Consider the following 12782-nt stretch of genomic DNA (forward strand, 5'->3'; position numbering starts at 1 on the left):
GGGTGCTACAACTGAACGATTTTTTTTACTGTCGATGCTACTCAAAGTCCGCTCCATGACCAAGTGACGTTCCTCGAGGGTCAGTACTTGAGCTGGAGTTGTACAAGGTCCGTGAGGACAATCTTGCTTCAGGCCTCCGCTTCTCCTGCCTCACAGTTGCTAACAAGTTGAGGACTTGAATGGTTGCCAGTGGCAATGGTTCCGCCCAAATTCTTCGGACTTCTTTCGGTGCACTCCATCACGGGTCAAAACAATGGAATCTATAAGCAAACTATGAGGCATGTTGTGTGTTTCCCACTGGTGAGGACGTTGGTGCCTGTTGGCGTTCCCACCTAGTCAGTGGAGGGAACGTTGCTGGAGGAAGATCTAGGAGTCACTGAAGAGCCAGTTCTAAGGCACACGGAAGATCCAGAATACAACCGCTACCACCAGACTTATGTGACCCATCAGGATACCAATGACTTAATTTTTCTGGTAGATCGAGTTTAGGCCATGTGGTTTGAGTTTTCGAGTTGGAACAAATAGTCGGAGATTTTCAACATCAATAACCGCATTTCCGGATGTATCAGGTCGGGTAAAATTCGGAGCATTGTGGGCCCTGCTTAGCACCGACGTCGGCCGTACAGGCGTCTCATCATCATTTTCAGCTGTAATAACCACGTACTTGCCGTACAGTGGTTGTAGCTGCCACAGTTTCATTCACTGATGATTCGCGGAGGTGGGGTAGGTAGCTGCACATTGGAGGCGGGAGCTGATAAATTAGTGCGTAAATACAGCACTGTAGGTGGACTGTTAAGTAGGGGGATTAGGAAGGGAGCTATGCATTGAAGGTAATAGCTTGGATGCACGAGCGCCATTGAGGGCGCAATTGGGCCATGTCTGACAATGTCTCTAACCATTGATATGGCCCGTCTCGGGGTGTCCATCCAGGAAGACAGCAATGACCAACGCAGCTGAGTTTGATGACAATGGCCTTGACACTTTGCTGCCAAGTCGTTTGACTGCCTCTGGCTCACTTCCACCCTTCACGTGGATGTGCGAAAAGAACCCTTCGAGGAAGTCGGTCGACTGGCATACGCAGCACGTAGCCCAACCCGGGCACAACCTATGCAGTGTGATCAGTTCATCTACCGAAGGTGAGTCATTTCTCTCAAATACCATTCGACGGATTGCTGATCCGTCGGGCAATGATCCGAAGACATCGATGGTCAAACACTGAAAGTCTTTTGATGTCCTCGGCGCGTAGTGGCCAGGTTTCTGATCCATACAGTACTACGGAGCGCACCGCAGCATTGTAAACTCGACCCCTGACAGAGAAGCTGATGTCACACCTACGCCACAGGTGACGCAGGCTCACAAAAGTTGCTGTGGCCTTCCTAGTATGGATGGAAATGGCATCTTTCGCCAGACCACTGGGACTGATACAGCTGCCCAGGTAAACAAATTTGTCTACTACCTCAATCGGTTCATCCGCAAGCATGAGGCTAGGGTTCGAGCCCACCCAGTCTTGCAGTAGCACTTTACACTTTGCAGGTGTGAAGCGCATGCCGAATCGCGAGGCAGAATTATTTTGGTTGGTTAATATTGTTTGCATTATCATGGGGTCAGATCCCAGAAGAGCTATGACGTCTGCGTGCTTGATGTCTGTGAGCGGAATGAGAACACTTTATTTAGATTGGTTAATATTGTTTGCATTATCATGGGGTCAGATCCCAGAAGAGCTATGACGTCTGCGTGCTTGATGTCTGTGAGCGGAAGCCCTGAGAACACTTCGACCTCACAGGCATTAGAGGCTGATAGTGAGTCTTCTGTGATCGTATCAATGACGAAGTTGAAGAGGAAATGTGAAAAGGGACAGCCCTGTCAGACGCCACTTGATGTGGTGAACTCAGGCGAAAGCTCCTCGTAAACCTTCACACGGCCGCAGGAGTTGGCGAAAGGCACCCTAAGGAGGGTCAGGAATTTATGGGGGACACCTGTGCTCCACAGACAATGCAATAGTGCCTGACGGTCCAGAGCCGAGGGCAGCTTTCAGACCAAGAAAAAACCATCGTTGACTGCTAGAAGCAGTGTCGCTGTTCCAGAAGGGTGAAGATGTCATCGATGCAACCTGTTGCAGGATGGAACCCAGCTTGGTTTTCACGGATCTGCCTCTCCCTATGTTCAGTCGAAGGATAAGGCCAGAGAACACCCTTGATGCCATAGCTATCAGGTTGATGCCACGGTGGTTTTCACACAGCGTCCACGTATCCTTTTTGAAGATAGGGATGAGCGTCGACATGCCCAATTCTGCAGGCGTCTAAGGTGAAGGAAATCAGATCGGTTTTTTTTTAGAGACTCCGGTCTTGACTTAGTGGGGGATGCTACCGTTCGACCCGACCGAAAAGGCAAATCTGTCTACAGTTTTTAGTTAGCTAACACAATCTTGGAATACTATTCTGAGCTCTTAAGGTGCGAGGTACATACCAAAAAGCGCGGCAACGTTACTTTGATCAGCCGGTTAACCTGGTATTGCGATTAGTTGATCGAACGCCACTTTCAGATCTGAGGAAATAAAAATCACTTTTATTCTATATGCATAGTGGTGATCCAGAAATTACTGGAAGATAAATATGTGGTCAGTCAGTTTAGCAGATATGAACCATGTACCAAGGGTAATCTGGCACCGGCTGCTACAGTTTTTGTTAGTGGAAAATAGAAGAGCGTGGGAGACAGTCGAGTATCGGAGGCGATGGCCTCCGGGAGAATTTACAACTGCTGCTGATGGACTTATCGCGGTATGACATATTTTTATCGGTTCAACACATCGAGCTAGGCTGAGTAGTGTACCTGTGACACCTGAGTCCAGTATGGAAGGTGGATGATTCCTGGTTCCCCAAATTTTGGGTTGGAAATTGTGGAAAGTTGCTCTTGAAATATGAAAATGTAAAGAGACACTGCTCTGGAATTGTGCTTCTGAACAAATGGCAGCGTCCGAGGACCCGGAATGCCCTACCGTTCGGACAGGGGAACCTTGGCAGTATCCAAACCGATATAAAACCCAGAGTCACACGGTGACAAACAACCCCATACCACTTCGCCCTTATTCGCCGAATACAGAAGAGTAGATAGGCAAAGCCAAGACATTTCTGATGTTCCAATGCTTTCTTTTTCATCCCCTCGTTCTCCGCCTCGTCACTCCATGACTAGCGGCAGGACTGTCGGAGGTAGGTGCCAGTCTTCTCTCATGATTTTGGATTTGGACGACCGAGTCGTACACGCGGCGAATGACACAGTAGTGACTAGTGTCTTCGTCGGTCTCTGAGATCCCAGTTGTAACACGGATGTGAGCGATGTATATGGTGGTACACTGCAGCGAAACTGCGGGACGCTCCGGGAATGGCGCAGCAGTGGCCAACAAGGCTGAGTGCTGTTTGATTGGTCGATGGCGAGAGGCTTGCCGATCCAACTTCAACCGCCCTCTCATTGGTTAAAAATGTGGATGCGACAGAATATAGTGCTTCAGTTTCGGCTGAAGACTGAGCTGCCCAAGCCACATCCAGAAGGCATCTGAATTTCTGGAAATTTGGTGTTTTGTAGGCTTTGAATAACACTCGTTAATGTGACCTGGGCTCGTTTTGGGCCTTCAAAACTGTAATTATGGTTCTTCCGCTTAAATGCTCTTTTGGATGATTAGCTTGAGACACACAGTGAAGAATTAAAGTCATTACACCACGGCATGATGGGTTTCCATACACATGTTCGAAAGAGTAGATGCAGCCCTGAATACGACATAGGTGACCATAGGTTGCGGCTATATGATCAATCTGAGTGCTCGGCTCATCACGTGTGAAGAGGTACTGGTGATGAGATGCTCATGTTTGTGTCCTTCACAAACGGGTAATGCCCATCGCACAACCCTGGGAAGTGGTGGGCTTTGTTGATTTTGAGAGTATGCGAATCTTCCGCCAAAGTGGCTAGCATCTACGCCGATTTCATCCAATGGTAGAGAGGTGGAATCCGTACAGGTTGGCATCCACAAGTGCATCAGAATCTCACCCACAAAAAATCTTTCCAGTATTGATGCAGTTTGTCAAAGTGTACGAAGGGATAGCAAACATATCTCGAGGCCAGTTTTTTGGTTGCTGTTTCCAACGTGTGGAAGCAGAAACTCGCCCGTAAATAGGAATCCGAGCAACAACAGTAAATTCAGCCCTTGTACTGGGCTCATTGCTACAGCAACGAAACTACGGGAGCCGCCGCTGAAGGAGAAAGCACATGGAAAGTAAACTCCCAATTAATTAAGTTGTTTCTGATGGTAGTGTGATGCATTTCATTGATGAGGTGGTGTACGGGGACACGATACACTGATCTTCAAAGAACGTGTATGGTCAAAGGAGGTCTGTCNAATATGAAAATGTAAAGAGACACTGCTCTGGAATTGTGCTTCTGAACAAATGGCAGCGTCCGAGGACCCGGAATGCCCTACCGTTCGGACAGGGGAACCTTGGCAGTATCCAAACCGATATAAAACCCAGAGTCACACGGTGACAAGCAGCCCCATACCACTTCGCCCTTATTCGCCGAATACAGAAGAGTAGATAGGCAAAACCAAGACATTTCTGATGTTCCAATGCTTTCTTTTTTATCCCCTCGTTCTCCGCCTCGTCACTCCATGACTAGCGGCAGGACTGTCGGAGCTAGGTGCCAGTCTTCTCTGGTGATTTTGGATTTTGACGATTGACGACCGAGTCTTACACGCGGCGAATGACACAGTAGTGACTAGTGTCTTCGTCGGTCTCTGAGAACCCAGCTGTAACACGGATGTGAGCGATGTGTATGGTGGAACACTGGAGCGAAACCGCGGGACGCTCCGGGCATGGCGCAGAAGTGGCCAACAAGGCTGAGTGCCGTTTGATTGGTCGATGGCGAGAGGCTTGCCGATCCAGCTTGAACCGCCCTCTCATTGGTTAAAAATGTGGATGCGACAGAATATAGTGCTTCAGTTTCGGCTGAAGACTGAGCTGCCCAAGCCACATCCAGAAGGCATCTGAATTTCTGGAAATTTGGTGTTTTGTAGGCTTTGAATAACACTCGTTAATGTGACCTGGGCTCGTTTTGGGCCTTCAAAACTGTAATTATGGTTCTTCCGCTTAAATGCTCTTTTGGATGATTAGCTTGAGACACACAGTGAAGAATTAAAGTCATTACACCACGGCATGATGGGTTTCCATACACATGTTCGAAAGAGTAGATGCAGCCCTGAATACGACATAGGTGACCATAGGTTGCGGCTATATGATCAATCTGAGTGCTCGGCTCATCACGTGTGAAGAGGTACTGGTGATGAGATGCTCATGTTTGTGTCCTTCACAAACGGGTAATGCCCATCGCACAACCCTGGGAAGTGGTGGGCTTCCGCCGAAGTGGCTAGCATCTATGCCGATTTTATCCAACAGTAGAGAGGTGGAATCCGTACAGGTTGGCATCCACAAGTGCATCAGACTTTCCCCCACAAAAACATCTTTCCAGTATTGATGCAGTTTGTCAAAGAGGAGATAACAAACATATCTCGAGGCCAATTTTTTGGTTGCTGATTCCAACGTGTGGGAGCACAAACTCTCCCGTAAATAGGAATCCGAGCAACAACGGTAAATTCAGACCTTGTACTGGGCTCATTGCTACAGTAACGAAACTACGGGAGCCGCCGCTGAAGGAGAAAGCACATAGAAAGTAAACTCCCAATTAATTAGGTTGTTTCTGATGGTAGTGCGATGTATTTCATTGATGAGGTGGTGTACGGATTTTACGGAGACACGATACACTGATCTTTAGAGAACGTGTATGGTCAAAGGAGGTCTGTCAAACAGCACGCCATATATACATATATATATATATATACATATTAAAGGCTCCCAGGTCAAAAATATTCCTTGGTGTAAGCGGACCACATTGGACAGAAAATAACCAACCGATTTACAAACCCACCAGAGGAGGGAAGCCTTGAGGGATGCCTTGGCTGTACCTAACAACCAATACGTTATTACTCTGATACACACTAGATTGACCGGTAGTCACACTCCAGAACGTAAGTGGAATAATCTTCGGCTTGTCTCACAATAATCAGGTGCTTTCTACCATACTAACCACGAGGGCAACGGCTTTAAATGAAGACCGATTGATTAGGTTTTACAGAGTACGTATTTTTTCTTGAAAACAGTTTTTACGGAGGTGAGAGGCATTTTTGAGGGCAGTTGAAGTCGGCAACAGCGCATGAGAGTGCTCAGATGGCTGGCTTTGGTAAAGGCCTGGAAGCACAGCGAGAGATCGTAAATGGCTTAGGATCTCAGATCACAGTGTGCCCAAGAAAAACGCCAACACAGCCTCCACTTGTCTGAAAGGCGTAAATGTGCGAGAAATACGTTTTTTCATTACTGGTTGACAGGCTCAGAAAGGGTAGCCATCGGTTATTTTCCGCACAATGANTAAATTCAGACCTTGTACTGGGCTCATTGCTACAGTAACGAAACTACGGGAGCCGCCGCTGAAGGAGAAAGCACATAGAAAGTAAACTCCCAATTAATTAGGTTGTTTCTGATGGTAGTGCGATGTATTTCATTGATGAGGTGGTGTACGGATTTTACGGAGACACGATACACTGATCTTTAGAGAACGTGTATGGTCAAAGGAGGTCTGTCAAACCGCACGCCATATATACATAGTAAAGGCTCCCACGTCAAAAATATTCCTTGATGTAAGCGGACCACATTGGACAGAAAATAACCAACCGATTTACAAATCCACCAGAGGAGGGAAGTAGTCACACTCCAGAACGTAAGTGGAATAAACTTCGGCTTGTCTCACAATAATCAGGTGCTTTCTACCATACTAACCACGAGGGCAACGGCTTTAAATGAAGACCGATTGATTAGGTTTTACAGAGTACGTATTTTTTCTTGAAAACAGTTTTTACGGAGGTGAGAGGCATTTTTGAGGGCAGTTTAAATCGGCAACAGCGCATGTGAGTGCTCAGATGGCTGGCTTTGGTAAAGGCCTGGAAGCACAGCGAGAGATCGTAAATGGCTTAGGATCTCAGATCACAGTGTGCCCAAGAAAAACGCCAACACAGCCTCCACTTGTCTGAAAGGCGTAAATGTGCGAGAAATACGTTATTTTCATTACTGGTTGACAGGCTCAGAAAGTGTAGCCATCGGTTATTTTCCGCACAATGAGATGGCCGCAACCCCAGATTTGAAGACCACTTGTAAGCAGTGGCGCTAAGTATGCTAAGTATTCTCGCCGAAAAGGCAAGAGTCGAACAAGACTTGCACAGAGTTGAAATCCGTTGTGAGCGTCCAAGGAAGCAGAAAATTAACATGCGACTCAAACGTGAGACATCCTACTGGAGAAGAAGACTGATTTTCAGAGGGGTAGTAGAGTGGCAACTTCCTGTTACTCCGGACTCCGTATTTGGTTGCCGTAATAATCCCGTCGAAGGCCTCCTATAACCAAAAGAAGACACAGCAAGCTTTCATTTTAATTTGGTCGCGGTTTTGGGTCTTGTCAAATTATGGTCGGTCTGGTTAGGCGGGAGGAAAATGAAATGTGACTACGCTGGGGATTGTGCAGAAGTCTATTGGAAAAGAGCAGCACGCTACCGATGAGGTTTTGCATCAGAATGAAGTGGAAGTTAGTTTGTCTTTTGATGATAGGGGAACCGGCCATGTGGACAGTCCTGTATAAGAATCGGTGAATTGATACTAATGTCCGGGGGTGGAAAAACACTGGATGCTAAGGATGAATGAAAAAGGGTTTGTTAGAAGGAGCCAGTGCGGTGGAAAACTTCTCGAAGGTGTAGGGCAAATATCGCTCGGGCTCGAGGATCATGCATGGCTCAGCTTGTCTGAGGCAGTCGGATTTCAGTAGGTTGGAGAGAAACTAGTCTTGATAAGGGGCAAACAGTAGGTCACAGAGGTGGATGGGTATTGCCGGTGCAGTGAACGTTGTTTTTCTGCGTATTTACCCTGATTCGATGGGAGGTTGCAATAGTTAATAGCATAATTAAAGAATATAAGTAGAGCGAGTTTGGTGTTTCTCCAAGACCGAATGAAGCTGAGAAGAAGCTTGGGCAGTGCAACGATCCTAGAGAAAATTTTAGTCTCACTCTTTTGCCTGTGGTACTTGGTGGCCAGCACTGAATTTCCATCGAAAATTATGTATTGATCGTGGGCATGTTGGCACAGGCTCGGAGAGTATCTAGCACCTGACACACGGGTGTGCCTCAGGGGGAGTTAAAGTGAGCCGGGGTATTTAAGTCTTTGGTCGTTGATGGAGCAGAGCACACTGAAGTGGTCACAAGTAGCATAAGTTTTTGGAGTGACGAATTATTCTTGCTTTCAAGGGGTAAACCACTTGGTCCTACCTAGAAAGATTTCGCTCTAGGATCTTTTCACGAGAGACGTGAGCTTTATATAAAACATTTTCCTGGAAGTGCGGTATAGATAGCCTCGTCATCTCTGCCTCCGAGTAGCTAGCCCGTGGGGGGGGGAATCGCTCAGATCCAACACTACTACAGTACCACGAATTCGAAGCCATCCGTTATACTACACGCGGCACCCTACCGCTCGAGAACAGCACAAGCTAGCGTACCAGCCCATCCAGAATTTTTATGCGCAGGATTATCTTGTCGATTTTGTGCAGTATCTGCAAAGTATCCAGTCACCCAGAATTCACTTCTAAACCTTATTTGAACTCCGAACTGGCCAATTTACCTTCGAGACAGAGACACGGAGGTCTACCGGTGTCCTGAAGTGATGTTTTGTCCAAGTGTCCTAGAATACAAACCGGTCGCAGACGATCGCTTATACCACTAGCCCTCACCTAGCACATTTTCTGCTAAAATGAAACCCACGCGCTCCAAAACAGAATAGCTTCTGGCTACCGCATTCAGTCACATCAACCGCCTACTTGTCGGAGTAATCCTGGGGGCACCCTCACACCGTATTTTCATGGCCCACTCCTCACAGGCCAAAGGATGGAACGGGGATAATTGCATGATCCACACGAGATTCCCATGGTATAGGCGGACGCCATCGAACAGTCTAGCACCAAAACCCACTCTCCGTCCCTAGTGCCGCCAATCTTTTCCTACACCATTTTGTTAGTCTTCAAATTTTGATTTAAAATCATATAGCCATGTCTGTTCCCACGCTTAGTGCCGTATGATTCCCCTCCTATCATGCGTCTTTTACTGTAAACTCACGGAGTAGGCAATCCGTTGCAGCCAAAGAAATAGCAGTGATTTTCCAAGCACAAGGGATAAACTCACAGAGTTTCTATCAGCCTGTTTCCGTACCTAGTGCTCCCAAACGAAAATTTCGTTAGAGAGTTTCTTCCCGAAGCTGCATTCTGTTCAATCCAGACTTCCTACAGCGGGCGTGATATAGATATTTTCGCACCACTGGAATGGCTCTTACCCTAGTAGGTCTTGGCCGCTAATTTCCCCAGAGTCGACCCCGGGCAAGCTACACCTATTGTGTTGCCCGGATATGCTGTCATTCTCGCTTACTCGAATGCACTCAGCTTCCCCACCAAGCGCTTACGGACCCACCCAGCCTCACAGATGTGTAATCAACACCCTCCGACACTATTCTTTACCACAGACGGCCTCGTTTCCAGAGGATTTTGGACTTTGTAACTACCATCGTCCGGAATCTTTTCAACCAACCACTCATTTTCTCCTTCACGTATTACAATCTTACGGGCACCAATTAAATGGGTGAACGTCGTACCTATTCTACAAGTGTAAACCATCCATTTTTCTACTGGGTGAAACTGCCAAATTTTTGGGCGCGCGCTTTTGCTTCCAAAATCATGCAAAATATTTAACAGTGCCCAGCTGAATGGACATGACTGCTGCAGGCTTTCGGGCTATTTTCTAGGTGAATACCTGCCCTCCTTGAAAATAGAACATTACTTGTTCAGGTGCTGAAAGTTTAGTCCCCGCGTGAGGTAACGGGTAGGGTTTCACAAGATGCCGCGCTCAATCCAGGCGTTTTGGGGCCAAAATTAAGCTACCTCGTTGGCGACCTCACACAGTGCACGCTGCTTGCTCTGTACAGACGACCTTGAGGTGTGGTACCATGAATCTAGGTCCATCCGTGGAGCGAGTGGTTGTTGGTCCTACTGAGAGCTTCTTGTGCATTTTCGCTAATACCTGAGAGAACTTCAACGTACCACGTGCAATTACAATATCATCAATTCAGTGGCCTGGCATCATGGCACTAGCCGAGAGCGTTGATTCTATATGTGGATCGTTTTACTCTTGATGTGAACTTAATTGGTCAGGCAGGCCACTTGTCTTTTATTTATTTCCGCCAGCCATTTACCTAACTTTAAAAGATCAATTTACCCAACCGGAATTTATCATCTAATTCCCCTCATGCTAGACACTGTGGGACTCTGGCTTTCCCGGGGTGGAAAATGCTACCACTACTGGAGGGGGTTCAGCCTGGGGTTGGTGTTTGAGATCTTGTAAAAGTGCATTTTGGCAACAGAGCTCTAGTAGCCGGCAGGCTTTTGCCTCCAGAATTTCTTTACAGATACTTCAGGTTGCATGGCTCCGTTCCAAGGAGGATATTTTTTGCAGAAAACCTCCGTTTGTCACTTTGGAGCAATTTCCTCCATAAAACTTTATCCTCATTATCGCGTCATTTTCCGCTAGCACCAGATACCCATCACCAAGAACTTACCAACCTTTATTGTGTACGTTATTTTATTTGGGATTTAAAGGCTCATCCATGCTTAATGGCGCTGCGATTGAACCTGCTATTATAAACGTACAGGAGTGTGTCGCGAACAAACTGGTTCGCGGTAAAATTCATTCATTGATCAGTGATCTAACCAGTCTAATCTCCTTACTGGAGCGGCAGCAATATTATAAAAGCTATCCCTTGTTCACACATTCACTAACAGTGATTAAGGGAATGAAATTTTATTGTTTCTTCTATCTTTGTGACGGAATTTGACTCTGCCCTCGATTACGCCAGTAATTTGTTCACGAAAACCGTCACTGTACAGCTGTTGTGAACTGTACAAGATAGTCCCGCATCAAGCGGGTGCTTTGCGTACTATGCACAGCTTATACACAACTGATGACGGCCGCCTCAAGATTTTCAACGACCACCTAAATATCAATATATGAGGTGTGCAACTGGCCTGAACATTGAATATGGGAAGCCATATCTAGCTCCAAATCGAACAAAATCACTGTGTGCAACCCGGAAAGCAAACCGGATTGTTGCTTGTAAGACTCAGTTTTACAACCCAGGAGGCATTGAGAACTGCTGTCAGCATCTAGTATGCTAGTGAGAAGCCTGGCGAATTCGCGTTGTGTTAGTGACTTTTCTTAAGGGAGAACATCCTCAAAATCAAAGGGATTTTCTCGCCCGTAGAAAATATTTTTTCACTTGAGGAAAAACGATTGCTTGCAATTAAAGATAAACGCTGACGAGGTGAGTTGCTCTTTCAAGAAAAAGCTTCGTATTTTTTGAGTGTAGCTTTTTAATAAATGTTTTTTGAACTAATGTTTCAGTAACCTTAAGTTATCAAATGTCTTAAGTTAATAACGTAAAAATAACCGAATTTGCGTTTTTGCAGTAAAATAATTGGATTTTAACCTAAAATTTGATCCAGCTGTCAAACAAAGGCCATAAATGTACTTTCCGTAAATATAGATACCGCAAATCCTAGTGAAGTAGACTTGTCCAGAAACAGGCCACTCCAGTAGCGAGTCCGAAAACACTATGTGCCACGACCAAGTGAACGATTCCTTCAAAGACAAGCCAGAAATTAGATGAGATTAATATTCCATTGTCACACGGTAGCCTACAACAGGAACTCTGAGAGAGAGCACCAAATGCCCAACAATAACGAGTACATCACGAGGGAAATCAAGCCACATTGGCCGGACACAACACTCACTACTAGCTCCCAAATTCTTTGTTTCTGCTTACAAAACCTTATAAATCCGAAGTTTAATAAATTACTCTTGTCCCGAATGGTATGGTTAAGCTCTGGAAAACAGGAGAAAGATCGATGTTCACTTTGTATCAGTACAGTTTTTGTAGTATTCGTGAAATAATAGGCATACACAAAAATAAATCGTACATTCGAGCAAAACGTAAGATTTAATGGACCACATGCGTAATGTTTTGAAAGTATAGGTGGAGTGCTGAGAAATATGGATGTCTCAAAGCACTTTATAACTTATACTTTGAAGAGCGCTGGGTCTAGCCTTTCCTGATGTTTCGTTTCCTCACCTCATTAAAGCGTTTGAGAAGCAACAGTTTTAGCGCTGATATCTCAGCGTCCAGTTTGGCCAAATATTCAGTAAGGCGCTTCTGAAAACAGGGACACAAAAATTAGTCGGATTTCGGGGTTCCTCTAGTTTACTTTTTTTAAGTTCGTCTTGGGACACGTCATCACACCAAATTTCGTGTACACTACTATCATCTGCTGCTAAAAGTGTTCACGGTAACTTTGTTTGAGAACCTATAATCTGAATCTCTTAAAGCCGGGTAATATTCGCCGAAATCGGCAATCAAATAGACCCAAGAGTCAAGTTTTATGACATGGTTTATGAAGATCTTAAAGCAGTGACTGAAAGCCGATAATAGTGCCTACCTAATGAGACTCAAGCAGGGCGAAACAGGTCATCGGCTGTCTGTGGATTTTGAATACTTGTCTCATACTACTTACATCAAACAGAGAAAAAGCCAGTCTGTTAAATTCACACCCAAACT

General features: G+C 45.9%; 1 protein-coding gene across 1 annotated transcript in view; it reads right to left on the reverse strand.

Annotated features, from left to right (window-relative positions):
- Positions 1-12096: 12096 nt before the first annotated feature.
- T265_09837 (hypothetical protein) overlaps positions 12097-12782 on the reverse strand; it is a gene marked incomplete at both ends in the record, with an annotated part of 32214 nt that continues 31528 nt past the window's right edge. Inside the window, one exon of the mRNA XM_009176023.1 lies at positions 12097-12380. Coding sequence (XP_009174287.1) covers positions 12270-12380 — 111 coding nt within the window. The remainder of the gene's footprint in view (positions 12381-12782) is intronic.

Source organism: Opisthorchis viverrini (genome assembly GCF_000715545.1).
Source record: "Opisthorchis viverrini unplaced genomic scaffold opera_v5_310, whole genome shotgun sequence".
NCBI classification, from domain to species: domain Eukaryota; kingdom Metazoa; phylum Platyhelminthes; class Trematoda; order Opisthorchiida; family Opisthorchiidae; genus Opisthorchis; species Opisthorchis viverrini.